The sequence below is a fragment of the Oncorhynchus mykiss genome, chromosome 26 (assembly GCF_013265735.2).
Source record: "Oncorhynchus mykiss isolate Arlee chromosome 26, USDA_OmykA_1.1, whole genome shotgun sequence".
NCBI lineage: Eukaryota > Metazoa > Chordata > Actinopteri > Salmoniformes > Salmonidae > Oncorhynchus > Oncorhynchus mykiss.
In genome coordinates, this window is record NC_048590.1 from 40,096,011 (window position 1) to 40,111,848 (window position 15,838).

At 42.9% G+C, this 15,838-nt stretch overlaps 1 protein-coding gene across 4 annotated transcripts in view; it reads right to left on the reverse strand.

The window, feature by feature from the left end:
- The window catches only part of LOC110513022 (transient receptor potential cation channel subfamily M member 7), a 92,599-nt gene that overhangs the window by 51,918 nt on the left and 24,843 nt on the right, over window positions 1–15,838 (reverse strand). For 2 of the 4 annotated variants that reach the window (XM_036964067.1, XM_036964066.1), the window contains exons 1-7: window positions 14,533–14,683; window positions 12,568–12,647; window positions 5,923–5,961; window positions 3,628–3,838; window positions 2,449–2,662; window positions 1,931–2,055; window positions 1,477–1,648 (exon numbers count right to left, since the gene is read on the reverse strand). In XM_036964067.1, coding sequence (XP_036819962.1) covers window positions 1,477–1,648; window positions 1,931–2,055; window positions 2,449–2,662; window positions 3,628–3,838; window positions 5,923–5,961; window positions 12,568–12,647; window positions 14,533–14,589 — 898 coding nt within the window. In that variant the 5' untranslated portion in view covers window positions 14,590–14,683. Of the gene's footprint in view, window positions 1–1,476; window positions 1,649–1,930; window positions 2,056–2,448; window positions 2,663–3,627; window positions 3,839–5,922; window positions 5,962–12,567; window positions 12,648–14,532; window positions 14,692–15,838 lie in introns of those variants that run through there. The other 2 variants (XM_036964069.1, XM_036964068.1) reach the window with 2 other exon arrangements.

Below are 15,838 nucleotides of genomic sequence, written 5' to 3' on the forward strand. Positions count from 1 at the left end.
TTTGTCCAGACACTATAACTGGGTGGAAAGATGAATAAAATGAATTTACTCATTTTATATAAGCAATAAGGCACTCAAACCATGAATAACAGACTCAAACCTGTAGACGATCATGAATAACAGACTCAAACCTGTAGACGATCATGAATAACAGACTCAAACCTGTAGACGATCATGAATAACAGACTCAAACCTGTAGATGATCATGAATAACAGACTCAAACCTGTAGATGATCATGAATAACAGACTCAAACCTGTAGATGATCATGAATAACAGACTCAAACCTGTAGACGATCATGAATAACAGACTCAAACCTGTAGACGATCATGAATAACAGACTCAAACCTGTAGATGATCATGAATAACAGAGTCAAGGGTTGTTTCCCGGCACGCAGCTTCCCACTGTGCCTAACTACAGCCCAGAATTGTGTGTAATTCACTATAATCCACGATTCTCATGCCTTATTGCTAAAGTATCCTCTGCAGTTTGATGTGTTTATCGTGTGTGTGTGTGTGTGTGTGTGTGTGTGTGTGTGTGTGTCTGTGTCTCTTACGTGCGTGTATCCTCTGCAGTTTGATGTGTTTATCGTGTGTGTGTGTGTCTCTTACGTGTGTGTGTCCTCTGCAGTTTGATGTGTTTATCGTGTGTGTGTGTGTGTGTGTGTGTGTCTCTTACGTGCGTGTATCCTCTGCAGGTTGATGTGTTTATCATGTGTGTGTGTGTGTGTGTGTGTCTCTTACGTGCGTGTATCCTCTGCAGTTTAATGTGTTTATTGTGTGTGTGTGTGTCTCTTAAGTGTGTGTGTCCTCTGCAGGTTGATGTGTTTATCATGTGTGTGTGTGTGTGTGTCTCTTACGTGCGTGTATCCTCTGCAGTTTGATGTGTTTATTGTGTGTGTGTGCGTGTATCCTCTGCAGGTTGATGTGTTTATCATGTGTGTGTGTGTGTGTGTGTGTGTGTGTGTGTGTGTCTCTTACGTGCGTGTATCCTCTGCAGGTTGATGTGTTTATCATGTATGTGTGTGTGTGTGTGTGTGTCTCTTACGTGCGTGTATCCTCTGTAGTTGAATGTGTTTATCGTGTGTGTGTGTGTGTGTGTCTCTTACGTGCGTGTATCCTCTGCAGTTGGATGTGTTTATCGTGTGTGTGTGTGTGTGTGTGTGTGTGTCTCTTACGTGCGTGTATCCTCTGCAGGTTGATGTGTTTATCATGTATGTGTGTGTGTGTGTGTGTGTGTGTGTGTGTCTCTTACGTGCGTGTATCCTCTGTAGTTGAATGTGTTTATCGTGTGTGTGTGTGTGTGTGTGTGTGTGTCTCTTACGTGCGTGTATCCTCTGCAGTTGGATGTGTTTATCGTGTGTGTGTGTGTGTGTGTGTGTGTCTCTTACGTGCGTGTATCCTCTGCAGGTTGATGTGTTTATCATGTATGTGTGTGTGTGTGTGTGTGTGTGTGTGTGTGTGTGTGTGTCTTACGTGCGTGTATCCTCTGCAGTTTGATGTGTTTTTCCAGCTCGCGGCGTAGTTGGACCTCAGCTCCGTACTTCCCCACCGTCCCATCATCCACCAGCAGGAAGTGGGAGTGGAGGTTGTTCAACACGTTGAGCTTGGACAGGGGGTTCAGCAACGTCTGGTAGGGGGCTACAACCTGGAACATACACACACACTTTACTCAGACTGGACAGCAGATATTTTTGACCACTTAAAATAAATACTGGGTAAATAAGTATTGTGATGTGCTTGTTTGTGTTTTGGTTTCACTATCCAGAAGTCCTCACAAGGATAGTAACACAGGGTAAAAGGCTATTTTAGGTTTGAGAGTTAGGTTTAGAGGTTAAAGGTTAGGGGAAATAGGATTTTAATCAATTGTTTGGTCCCCACAAGGACAGTAAAAAACAAACTTTTGTGTGTGTGAGTGTGTGTTCCTCACGTCTCTCCCGATGAGGTCATTGCGGTTCTCAATGACGCCCCAGGGAGCGACTCCAATTGTACAGATCTTCCTTGACGATCTAGAACAGTGTTCCTTCAACGCATCACCCACATGTTTGGCAACACCTGGGGGTCAGGGGTTAAATTACAACCAATCAACACCAAGCAATGGATCAAAACAGACTAGTGTAGTTGTCTGGACAACCAGTCTGCTGTAGCTGAGTGTTACTATCAGGACCAGTCAGAATAAACACCAGTCTGGTTAATTAACCCACTAAGTAATCAGTTAAACACTGTCATTAAGTAAGGAGTCAACCATTATCATTAGGTCTCCATAATGAGTTAAACACAGTATATAGGTCCCAGTAGCGCTGGGATGGAGACACACAACTCTGCTAAGGCAGAACACCCGACTGTGTGTCTTTTACCTAATAAGAACAGGAAGTCACTGTGTGTGAGAGAGTTTGCTCGAATCTGTGCGTATGTGCGTTTTTCTATGCCCGTGTGTATGTGTATCACCTGTGTTAACCCCTCCTGTCAGGATCCATGCCCCGGTGGTGACAGCAGCTTTGATCAGGCCCTTCCCCACCACCTGTTTGATTCGGGGGTGCAGGTCAAAGTTCTGGATGCCTCCGTGGACAGAGATGAGGATCTTAGGAAGCTCCATCTGCCACTCATTCAGCATCAGCCTCAGGATGCTCTCTGGCCTGCTGTCATGGGACAGACGCACATACTGGGGACAGGAGAGGAGTGGAGAGGAGGAGAGGAAAGGAGAGATTGGAGGGTTTGAACGTCTCTTGTACAAACTAAATGTTGCAGTCCTTTCAAAATACACCCATCTTTAATTTTAAAGTTTGAACTCGAGCTTAAGATGATTATTAATGATGTTCCAATGTCAACACTGGGGTCTTTGAGGGTGGATTTCCCAGACCTACATGGACATGCTTGATACATCGTCACCATTAAATGTGTCAATCTGGGCCGTGGAAAGCGGTCCTGAACGTACCGTAAAGGATATTCTCAGTCTCACAGCCACACAACCCCTTCTCTTGTTCCAAGGCATAATAAACCTGGAGTTTTAAGAGGGGGATTTGCCCGTATTACAGTCACTGCTGTTTCTAAAATAGTAGACTAAATGGCGTTGTGTGATTATATTCACCTACTTCATGTAGAATAACCAATAATAAACACTTAGTTTAGCCCAAAAGGGATGGAGGTGACTCATCAAAAACATTGCGTATGTTTTGCAAGTAATACACAGGCCTAAGTAAGTAAGTTAGTCTGAGGTAAAAGTGTTTTCCTAGGTGTTGTATAGGTGTCAGCATCCCAAATGTCACCCTTTTACCTACATAGTGCACTAGTTTTGACCAGAGCACAATGGGCCATGGTCAAATGTAGTGCACTATATAGGGAATATGATGCCATTTGGGACTCACACACTGGCTATGGAGGCAGACTAGACAGGCTAGGCTGCTCAGCTCAGGGAAGAGTTTCCAGAATGCTAGGCCAGGTCAAAGGATGTCTTATAATGTATACCTTTGGAGCTGGTGGCGATGGCCAGAGACAATGTGACTGAGACACTGGTTTGATTTGTTGAGCTAAGCGCTTAGAGAGTGTCTATCTCTGTGAGGTCCACCATGGAGATGTGAGAGTGCGTGTGTGTGCGTGTGTGTGTGTGTAAGCTTCTCTCCACCCTACCTTGGCTCTGTAAGAGTGCGACCCTCCCTGGAAGTTAACGATGCCGTAAGCGTCTGTAGGGCTCTCCTGTGTGTGTTTGTCCACAGCCCACTCCTCCAACTCCGGCTGCACCCCACCCTCTGCCCCCCCACCCAAGTTCACGTCTGAGTACTTCATGGCCAGGCTGGCTGTAAACCCAGCATGCTGCCGTACCAGCCGACCACAGCAGCATCTAGAGGAAGGGGGGTGGGGGGGAGACACAGAGATAAATATTATTTTACACACAGACAAATCAGAGCCCCATATGAATCATCAACTTTACCCCTCTACATTTCTATCAAGTGACACACACACAGGGCAGTCTAGGTCCTGCTACACCCTCTCTCAGAGAGATGATGTGTTCCTCCTGACACACAAAGCCTGGAAGGTAATGGTTTCTTTTCAGGACCGGGGTGTAGTACTGTACTATATACAGTGGGGTACTATATAAAGTGGAGTACTATATACACACAATACTTTACAGTGGAGTATTATATACAGTGGAGTATTATATACAGTACTATACAGTGGAGTACTATATACACACAGTAATATACAGTGGAGTACTACATACACAGTAATATACAGTGGAGTACTATATACACACAGAACTTTACAGTGGAGTACTATATACAGTACTATACAGTGGAGTACTATATACAGTGGAGTATTATATACAGTACTATACAGTGGAGTACTATATACACAGTAATATACAGTGGAGTACTATATACAGTACAGTGGAGGCTCCTTAGAGGAGAAAGGGAAGGACCATCCTCAGTGAATAAAAAATAATAATAGTAATGTTATCCTTTTTAGATAAAAATATACTAAATATATTCACGTGTCACAAAATAATTGATTAAAACACACGGTTTTGCGATGAAGGTCTACAGTAGCCTCAGCAGAACTCTGTAGTGTAGCACCATGGTGTAGCCGGAGGACAGCTAGTTTCCATCCTCAGAGTACATTGACTTTAATACAAAACCTAGGATTATCAAGGTTCTCACTTCCTTCCATAGACTTACACAGTAATTATGACAACTTCCGGAGGACTTCCTCCAACCTATCAGAGCTCTTGCAGCTTGAACTGAAATATAGTCCACCCAATCAAAGGATCAGATAATGACTAGTACTGAAAGAATAAGCTACTGCTAGCTAGCACTGCTTAAAATGTGGTGAGTAGTTGACTCAAAGAGAGAGAAAGACAATAGTTGAACAGTTATGAACAATTAAATGTATTTTAAAATGAAGGAGAAGCCAGAGAGATCGAGAGAACAAACTATATTCATTTTATATTTTTTACTTTTGCTTACTTTAGCTAGCGAATGCAGCTAGCTAGTTTAGCCTACTCAAAACACCTGGCTCAAACAGAGAGGGATGCCATGTTAGCTAGCTGGGTATGGCTATTCAACACTGGAACTTTTCCAAGTCAGGGTAAGCTTTATAAATTTATTGCCACCGGGGCCCGCCGGTGTAACTGCTAAACTGCTTGCTAACTGTACTGCATGACTGTAGCGGGTTTACTAACACGTTAGATCTAGTAGCTATGTTGACTGATATTGGCTAATATGGTGACAACGACGTAGGCTATATGTAGAGGTTAGCGGTTATGATATAAAGGTTTGGCATGGAAAGGTTTTTTCGCCTGGTCACAGACAGCTGATGTGTTGTGCACTGAAGCCCACAAATGAAGGGGAAAGGTGAGATGAAGAAAGCACATAGATTTGAGAAGGAATTAACGAGCAAAGTGATCATGCTGTTTGTATGTGGCTGTTATGAAAGTGAACTGTATTTGCGTGTGATCAGGGGTGTATTCATTCCGCCGAAAAACTTTCTTAAACTGGAGCAAACGTAACGAAACGGGGATACACATACATTCATTTGTCCAATAGAAACTCTCGTTTGCAACTATTGGACTATCATGTAGTAACCTAAACGATGTTACATTGAGTTGGGTGATTATAAATGACAGTCATCAAATATGCTGTAACAGAAATAACGGCATGCTCATAAAAATATAGTAAAAAATCGTCCTTCCTCATCTTAAAATGGCACCGACTGCCACTGATACAGCACTACATACAGTGAAGAACCATAGGCGTGGAGTGCAATAGAGACTAGGTGACACTTCCACACAGAACTTTAATACCAGTTATTGTTTATGTCAGTACAGTATTTTAGAAGAGGTTGGTTGAATTGAGGAGGTCCCAGGGTCTTGAGTCAAGGACTGGGCTCACGTCTGGCTGAGAGATCAGAATAGGGCCAAAGACTCACCTCACCAACTGCTGGCAGATCTGACATCCTGGAAGGCATCTGAAACAACATCAACAAACACATCTTCACATTAGAGTATGAAGTAAAATATAAGTATTATACATACATTATATACCTACACTACCATTCAAAAGTTTTAGAACACCTACTCATTCAAAAGGTTTGTCTTTATTTTTACTATTTTCTATATTGTAGAATAATGGTGATGACCTCAAAAAACTATGAAATAACACATATGGAATCATGTTAAATCAACATTAAATTTTAGATTTGAGATTATTCAAAGTCGCCACCCTTTGCCTTGATGACAGCTTTGCACACTCTTGGCATTCTCTCAACCATCTTCATGAGGTAGTCACCCGGAATATATTTCAATTAACAGGTGTGCCTTTTTAAAAAGTTAATTTGTGTAATTTCTTTCCTTCTGATTGGCTCAAACGCATTAAGTTGTGTTGTGACAAGGTAGGGGTGGTATACAGAAGATAGCCCTGTTTGGTAAAAGACGAAGTCCATATTATGGAAAGAACAGCTCAAATAAACAAAAGAGAAACGACAGTCCACCATTCCTTTAAGACATGAAGGTCAGTCAATACTGAACATTTTAAGAAGTTAAAAACCATCAAGCGCTATGATGAAACTGGCTCTCATGAGGACCGACACAGGAATGGAAGACCCAGAGTTACCTCTGCTGCAGATGATAAATTAATTTGAGTTACCAGCCTCAGAAATTGCGGCTCAAATAAATGCTTCACAGAGTTCCAGTCACAGACACATCTCAACATCAACTGTGTGAATCAGGCCTCCATGGTCAAATTGCTGCAAAGAAACCATTACTAAAGGACACCAATAAGAAGAAGAGACTTGCTTGGGCCAAGAAACCTGATCAAATGGACATTAGACCAGTGGAAATCTGTCCTTTGGTCTGATGAGTCCAAATTGGAGACTTTTGGTTCCAACCGCTGCGTCTTTGTGAGATGCGGTGTGGGTGAACAGATGACCTCCGCATGTGTATTTCCCACCGTAAAGCATGGAGGTGTGATTTGCTGGTGACACCGTCTGTGATTTATTTAGAATTCAAGGCATACTTAACCAGCATGGCTATCACAGCGATACGCCATCCCATCTGGTTTGGGCTTAGTGGGACTTTCCGTTGTTTTTCAACAGGACAATGACAATTGTCAGGACAATTGTGTAAGGGCTATTTGACCAAGAAGGAGAGTGATGGAGTGCTGCATCAGATGACCTGGACTCCACAATCACCTGACCTCAACCCAATTGAGACGGTTTGGGATGAGTTGGACTGCAGAGTGAAGGAAAAGCAGCCAACAAGTGCTCAGCATATGTGGGAACTCCTTCAAGACGGTTGGAAAAGCATTCCAGGTGAAGTTGGATAAGCATTCCAGGTGAAGCTGGTTAAGAGAATGCCATGGTGAAGATGGTGATTAATCACTCCAGAGAACGCGTTTCCACTGCTCCAGAGTCCAATGGTAGCGAACTTCACACCACTCCTGCCGATGCTTGGCATTGTGCATGGTGATCTTAGGCTTGTGTGCTGCTGCTTGACCATGGAAATCCGACTTACAGTTCTTGTGCTGACGTTGCTTCCAGAGGCAGTTTGGATCTCGGTAGTGAGTGTTGCAACAGAGGACAGATTATTTTTACATGCTACACACTCGGTGGTCCCGATCTGTGAGCTTGTGTGGCCTACCACTTCACGGCTAAGCTGTTGTTACTCCTAGATGTTTCCACTTCACAATAACAGCACTTAGATGAATGGGGCAGCTCTAGCAGGGCAGAAATTCGACTAACTGACTTGTTGGAAAGGTGGCATCCTATGACGGTGCCATGTTGAAAGTCACTGAGCTCTTCAATAAGGCATTCTACTGATAATGATTGTCTATGGAAATTGCATGGCTGTATGCTAGATTTTATACACCCGTCAGCAACGGGTGTGGCTGAAATAGCCAAATCCACTAATTTGAAAGGGTGTCCACATACTTTTGCATATATAGTTTAGCTGTAACCTGGCCTTATAAAATAAGAGAGATGAACCCAGACAATAGTTTCTATCTAGTCTTGTTTGAAGACACGTTCATCATGTACCCATTGTTAGCCCATCTCGGGGTTGTACTTCACAGGAAGCAGTAGTGTTGTTAGTATGATCAATAAGTAAACCAGCTAGCATTGATTGAGTAACACTCACACCGATATATAAATCAAATCAAAGTTTATTTGTCACGTGTGCCGAATACAGACCTTATAGTGAAATGCTTACTTACAGGCTCTAACCAATAGTGCAAAAAGGTATTAGGTGAACCATAGGTAGGTAAAGAAATAAAACAACAGTAAAAAGACAGGCTATATATAGTAGCGAGGCTATAAAAGTAGCGAGGCTACATACAGACACCGGTTAGTCAGGCTGATTGAGGTAGTATGTACATGTAGATATGGTTAAAGTGACTGCATATATGATGAACAGAGAGTAGCAGTAGCGTAAAAGAGGGGTTGGCAATTTGGGGGTGGCGGGACACAATGCAGATAGTCCGGTTAGCCAATGTGCAGGAGCACTGGTTGGTCGGGCCAACAGACTCCTCTAGTTTATACAGAAAGCTGATATTGGATATGATCTCCACCGAGTTAGGAATTATCTCCAAAAGTGCCTAAAGTTGGTGGATTTGGTGGCTCTAGGGGAAATTCAGGAAGACATTAGATGGCCTTTTTACTGAAGAAAGTGTTTGTTTCATATGTTTGTGTTCTGCTTTTCGTGTAATTGATGTGTATATAGACACAGTGCCTTCGGAAATCAATCAGACCCCTTCACTTTTTCCACATGTTACGTTACAGCCCTTATTTTAAAATGGATGAAATAAAAATAAAAAATCTCAGCAATCTACACACAATACCCCGTAATGACAAAGTGGAAACAGATAACATTTTTGCAAATGTATAAAAAATAAAAACATATTCAGACAATTTGCTATGAGACTGGAAATTGAGCTCAGGTGCATCCTGTTTCCATTGATCATCCTTGTTTTTACAACTGGAGTCCACCTGGGGTAAATTCAACTGATTGGACATGATTTGGAAAGGCACACACCTGTCTATATAAGGTCCCACAGTTGACAGTGAATGTCAGAGCTAAAAACAAGCCATGAGGTCGAAGGAATTGTCCGTAGAGCGCCGAGACAGGATTGTGTCGAAGCACAGATCTGGGGGAAGGGTACCAAAAAATGTCTGCAGCATTGAAGGTCCTTAAGGAACTCTCAAGACACCAGGTTGGGAACCACTACTTTTAGAGTGTGGGGATGGAATGCGTGTCACTGAGGGTAAACTGGCAACGATTGATGTCATATTTGGAAAAATAGCCAGTGTGAAATCTTTTGTTAGTACCTCACAATAAAATACATGTTTTGAAAAGAGCCGACTTATTTGAGTGTCTAGCTGGCCAGTAGACGTGGTGAACTGAATGACTAACCTACCACACACTTACACCACACACACTAGCACCCCATCACACTGCCTCGAACCCAAACCGTACTGTGCTTGGATTTTTCTTTTCAGATTGTCTTTCCCAACACAGTTGCAGCATTGTAACCCGGCCAGCATGGTTCAGTAGTGTGAAAAGTGTACAAACGGGACCTCTGTAGAATTCCAGCACTGCAATGTCACATTCCAGCAAGTTCAAGTAGGAAATACTACAGTACTAAGCGGCAGGAGACCTTCAAGTTCATACAAGCCTTAAACACAACACACTCAACCTAGCCTACACGTCACACCATCATATTATATTGTCAGATTATAAACAGACAACACCTGATCCTCATTTTACAATTGGATCCACCAGCCTCAAAACGCTTTAGGTTGCGCTCGGTCCCCAGAGGTTGCAGTCCTGCAGTAACAGTTCAGCAGCATGCACTACCTCTGTCTTTGTGCTGTTTGCTGAGGAGACGTAGCTACAGGGCTCGAAATTAAAAAGGTGTCCCTCTCGCCCCGGGACTTTAAAAATTAGATGTCTGGGACGGTTCAAAACAGATCCAAAATTCATATAACCACTGTATATAAAACATAAATACAAAGCAATTAGGCTGATGCAACAATGCACACGCAGCAGTAGGCTCTGCATGAATGTTCCAGACTGCAAGTAGCTGGAAGACACTAAAAAGCATTTAGAAAGAGGGGAGATCTAAAGATGCAACAACTAGCATGGGTTGCTAATATGACTAGGATTGTGTCTTTGGCTGCTGGAACAATGAAAGAAAGCTGGTTTCAATGGCATAAGGAAGTATTTATCAAATAATTCCCTCAATTTCTATGGTCTGATTTTGTCTAGGCTACTTTCCAACTGCTGACTGCCTCCGCTCAGAGGTGCAAGGTGGATGATACGCGGTGCCTTTCTCTCCGCTCAGAGGTGCAAGGTGGATGATACGCGGTGCGAAACAGGCACTGGCCTTTCTCTCCGCTCTTGGGTTTGATTTGAACGAACCGTGCCTCCAGTAGGCTTTAGTTTCCGCTCTGCTAGCTTCGGTTAATAATGCCATGGGTGGGATGGGAGACATGGAGAGAAAGCATAAAGCATCTTAATAGGCCATTGGACCACCACGAGCTGCCAGAACAGCTTCAATGTGCATAGGCATGGATTCTACAAGTGTCTGGAACTCTATTGGAGGGATGCCAAACCATTCTTCCACAAGAAATTCCATAATTTGGTGCTTTGTTGATGGAAGACGCTGTCACTCCTGAATCAACATTAGTCTTGAGCCCTGGGAAGCTATATTCACGAGCGCTCCAATGTAGAAATGTTTTGAAAGTTTAAAAAGAGTAAAAATTCATGAACATTTTACAAAATGTAGTCCTAGGTTGTTGTCTATTTAGCAAACTATTGGTGATGAGATAATAGTATAAAAACAGTTTTATACCAAGTGATGCACTGCTAGGTTTGCTATTTTAGCTAGGCTAACGTTAGCAAGCTAGCACAGTATCTTGATCTTCCCTTTCATCTTTCCAGCTGCAGTTTCAGATGAGCAGCACTCAGTGAGTCAGTGGTCACCCTAGTGAAAAAGTAGCTTAATGGAGGTGCCAATACAAAAGACAAGAAAAGTGCCGGACATAAGATTGAAGGAGTGCAGTAGACTAAGTAAATGAATGGCTACATAGCCATCTACACTGTACAATTTACAATAGACTGGTACTATGCAGTCAGCTAGCTAGCTATACTTATTCCCAGACAGTAAATCAATAATTTAGCTAATAAAAGCAGAATGTAATTCGTCTTTATAGGGTAACCCCATCATTGTTAAGGCCAGACATTTTCGTCATATGATTATGGCAGGGTTCAAAGACAGGCAACATAGAGAGTGAGCATCCCCCATGCTGAGGCAGGGAGAGGACGAACAGGTCATCAGGTGAGAATGAGTTATAAGGCACTATAAGTTCAACTCCTCATCTTTGCAGACTATAGCCCAAGTGCTACAACAAGTTAGTTGGGTATAATAAATGAGTTATTCAAGACCATGTACTAGCCAAGCGTGGCGAAGGGTACACAAATAGAATAATGGGCTTTGACATTCAAATGTAGTTAAATAATGGGTGTGGTGGTGGCTTTTTGTTAACTGTTAAGAGTAGGAAGTAATATAGACAAATATTGGTTTTTGCAGTTGTGATTGGGGTATAGATGCATTTTCCCTTAGAAAGTCAACAGAAACAACCATTTCACAGCAAATAAAATAAAATCTCCCAAGCCCCCGGACCCCCTGTGTGTTGACACTGGAACCAATTGACCCTGACCCTTCCAATATCCAACACAAAGTTACACCCTTGGCTGGCTGGCTGTTGGAGGATAACCTAGTAGTTGGGCTACACCCTGCCCTAACACCAACTCTTACTTACTACAGTAGTGGTTAAGTTTCACCTTCTGGCCTTTACAGACACACTCAGTGTAATTACAGATTGCAGTGTACTAACCCCACCATGCAGGTAATAAACACTCAAGGGTGGAGGGACGGGAGAGAGAGATACATGCGAGAGAAAGAGACAGAAGAAAGACAGACAGACATACTCTGTCATATCTGGAGTATTTCTCCTGTCTTATCCGGTGTCCTGTGTGAATTTAAGTATGCGCCCTCTAACTCTCTCCTCTAGGAGGACCAGAGTCCTAGGACCATGCCTCAGGACAACATGGCCTGATGACTCCTTGCTGTCCCCAGTCCACCTGCTGCTGCTCCAGTTTCAACTGTTCTACTTGCGGCTATGGAACCCTGACCTGTTCACCGGATGTGATACCTTGTCCCGGACCTGCTGCATTCGACTCTCTCTCTATGATTGGCTATGAAAAGCCAACTGACATTTACTGCTGAGGTGCTGACCTGTTGCACATTCTACAACCACTGATTATTATTATTTGACCCTGCTGGTCATCTATGAACGTTTGAACATCTTGGCCATGTACTGTTATAATCCCCACCCGGCACAGCCAGAAGAGGAATGCCCACTCCGCAGAGCTTGGTTCCTCTCTAGGTTTCTTCCTCTTGCTTCTGCGTCTGCATTGCTTGCTGTTTGGGGTTTTAGGCTGGGTTTCTGTATAGCACTTTGTGACATCGGCTGATGTAAAAAGGGCTTTATAAATACATTTGATTGATTGATTGATACCTGTGGGGGTCTTTCGACACTGGAAGTATGTGGACACATTCCCTCTTGGTGAAAGTGCTTTCTATCCAGGATTTCTGGGACTGTGGAGAGAGGAGACAGAAATATAATGAATCACAACGTTACAAATTGGCTCCTTGTATCAGAGATCACTATAGTAGGGACACCATGGGCCAATGTACAGTTCAAACGGGGCTGTAGCTGGTCTACTTGGTTGCTTAATTGACTTACCCTGAACATTCAACATACATACAGTCTTGGCCAAAAGTTTTGAGAATAACAAATATGAATTTCCAAAGTCTGCTGCTTCAGTGTCTTTAGATATTTTTGTCAGATGTTACTATGGAATACTGAAGTATAATTACAAGCATTTCAGAAGTGTCAAAGGCTTTTATTGACAATTACATGAAGTTGATGCAAAGAGTCAATATTTGCAGTGTTGACCCTTCTTTTTCAAGACCTCTGCAATCTGCCCTGGCATGCTGTCAATTAACTTCTGGGCCACATCCTGACTGATGGCAGTCCATTCTTGCATAATCAATGCTTGGAGTTTGTCATAATTTGTGGGGTTTTGTTTGTCCACCCACCACTTGAGGATTGACCACAAGTTCTCAATGGGATTAAGGTCTGGGGAGTTTCCTGGCCATGGACCCAAAATATCTATGTTTTGTTCTCCGAGACACTTAGTTATCACTTTTGCCTTATGGCAAGTTGCTCCATCATGCTGGAAAATGCATTGTTCGTCACCAAACTGTTCCTGAACGGTTGGGAGCAGCCCTTTTTGTGCAAAGCAATGATGACGGCATGTGTTTCCTTGCAGGTAACCATGGTTGACAGAGGAAGAACAATGATTCCAAGCACCACCCTCCTTTTGAAGCTTACAGTCTGTTATTCGAACTCAATCAGCATGAGAGTGATCTCCATGCTTGTCCTCGTCAACACTCACACCTGTGTTAACGAGAGAATCACTGACATGATGTCAGCTGGTCCTTTTGTGGCAGGGCTGAAATGCAGTCGAAATGTGTTTTGGGATTCAGTTCATTTGCATGGCAAATAGGGACTTTGCAATTAATTGCAATTCATCTGATCATTCTTCATAACATTCTGGAGTATATGCAAATTGCCATCATACAAACTGAGGCAGCAGACTGTGAAAATTAATATTTGTGTCATTCTCAAAAACTTGTCCACGACTGTACATACATACAATTTGAACTTATGTCAACACAAAATATTACAAGACAATATTTTCACAGTTAAAGGCAGTCCAATCAATGTTTGCTGTGGTAACTAACCAGTAACCACAGAGCCGAGCTCCCCTCAGGGGCACCCCAAACTAGTCAGCCAGGAGCTCCTAGTGACCCCCTAATGAGGGAGGCTCAGTATTCTGATTGATAAACTAATAAATGTAATCAGACTAAATCCTGCTGTGTATTAGACCAGAGCTGCTAGTGCTGCCAAGTGGACAGCAGTGTGTGTGAACAGCAGCGATCCGTTTACAACCACAAACTCTCTCACTCTCCTGAGACAGGCGGCCGAGCGTCCAGCGAGAGTGAGGGCTTTATGTCAGAAGAATTTTCAATTATTTTTCAGGGTTCCGTCGTTCCGATAGCTTTTTGTTCCTGGTTCTAAACAACACAGGGCCTCACAGACGATTAGCACCAATAATCCTTCCCTTCACAAAGGAACAGGCTGAAATTCTTCACCTCCTCCTAACTCAGAGAAGTACTGGGTACAGTGGTTTACTGGCAGAGAGCTAAGATCAAAGGTCAAATGGAAGTTGTAACACAGCAGTGGCACATCAAAAGCTCTAGAACAACAGAAGTAGAACAGAATTCTAAAACAGGAGGTAGAAGACCAGAAGTTCTAGAACAACAGAAGTAGGACAGAATTCTAAAACAGGAGGTAGAAGACCAGAAGTTCTAGAACAACAGAAGTTCTAGAACACAGATAAAACAGGTCGTCTACCTGGAAGTTGTCCTCTTCTTCATCGCGGTGGTGTTCAAGGGCTGAGTACAGGAACATACCAAATAACCTTCACGCATCTCCTGGCCAACCAACCACACCAGCACTGCAGACCAGCAGCACAGCATCAACAGATCTCCACAGATACCATCTGTCACTCTATATCTTCCTCTCTCACGCTCTGTCCCTCACCACATAATCGCTCCAGTCTCAAAGTCTAATAGGTGATGGAAAATTGCAAATCCGTGTCTGTTAAAAGCTGAGTGATCAGTGAGCAGTAGAGAGAGACCTTGTGTTACTCTAACTGTGAATAGGAGTTAATCTAAGACAGAGACACTCAGAGGGCTGATGAATGTGTCGGAGACACACTGCTTATTACCAGAGAGAGAGAGAGAGAGAGAGAGAGAGAGAGGGGCAGGATGGTAGAGGCCTCAGTAATTTAGATCTTCTTCAGACCACCTGCTGAGACAGTCTCACTCGTCACGTGAGTATGTTTCACTCAACCAACCTCTTCCGCTATATACACAGGGACCACAGGTTAGGTACTTATAGGACGACTTGGTTAGGCTTACCATTACTAGGCAACTAATAGCCACTGGGAGCGACTCACTTCCCACTGAAACTAGGCCCAACTCTCTGGTCACTGGCATTACTGCTATTCAAATCTGTTCTAGCCTGGTCAAGCAGACTGTCCGCTGTGTTCACGTTGACGTGACGTGAACCAGAATGTGAGCGATCGCGAGATCAAGCTGGTTTCACAAGGCTATCTCTGGGGGATATATACAGTTACATATTGCAATATTATATAGATATTTGACTCAAAGTATCGATTTGTAAAAAATAAATATATGTATTGGCCTATATACAGTACCAGTCAACAGTTTGGACACACCTACTCATTCAATGGTTTCTTCTTATTTTTACTATTTTCTACATTATAGAATAATAGTGAAGACATCAAAACTATGAAATAACACATATGGAATCATGTAGTAACCAAAACAACAAAATAGATTTTTTTGCACACTCTTGGCACAGCTTCAAGAGGTAGTCAGTCACCTGGAATACATTTCAATTAACAGGTGTGCCTTGTTAAAAGTTCATTTGTGGAATTTCTTTCCTTCTTAATGCATTTGAGCCAATCAGTTGTGTTGTGACAAGGTAGGGGTGGTATACAGAAGATATATGGACTTGGTCTTTTACCAAATAGAGCTTTTACCAAATAACTGCTCAAATAAGCAAAGAGAAACAGTCCATCATAACTTTAAGACATGAAGGTCAGTCAACGCTGAAAATGTCAAGAGCTTTG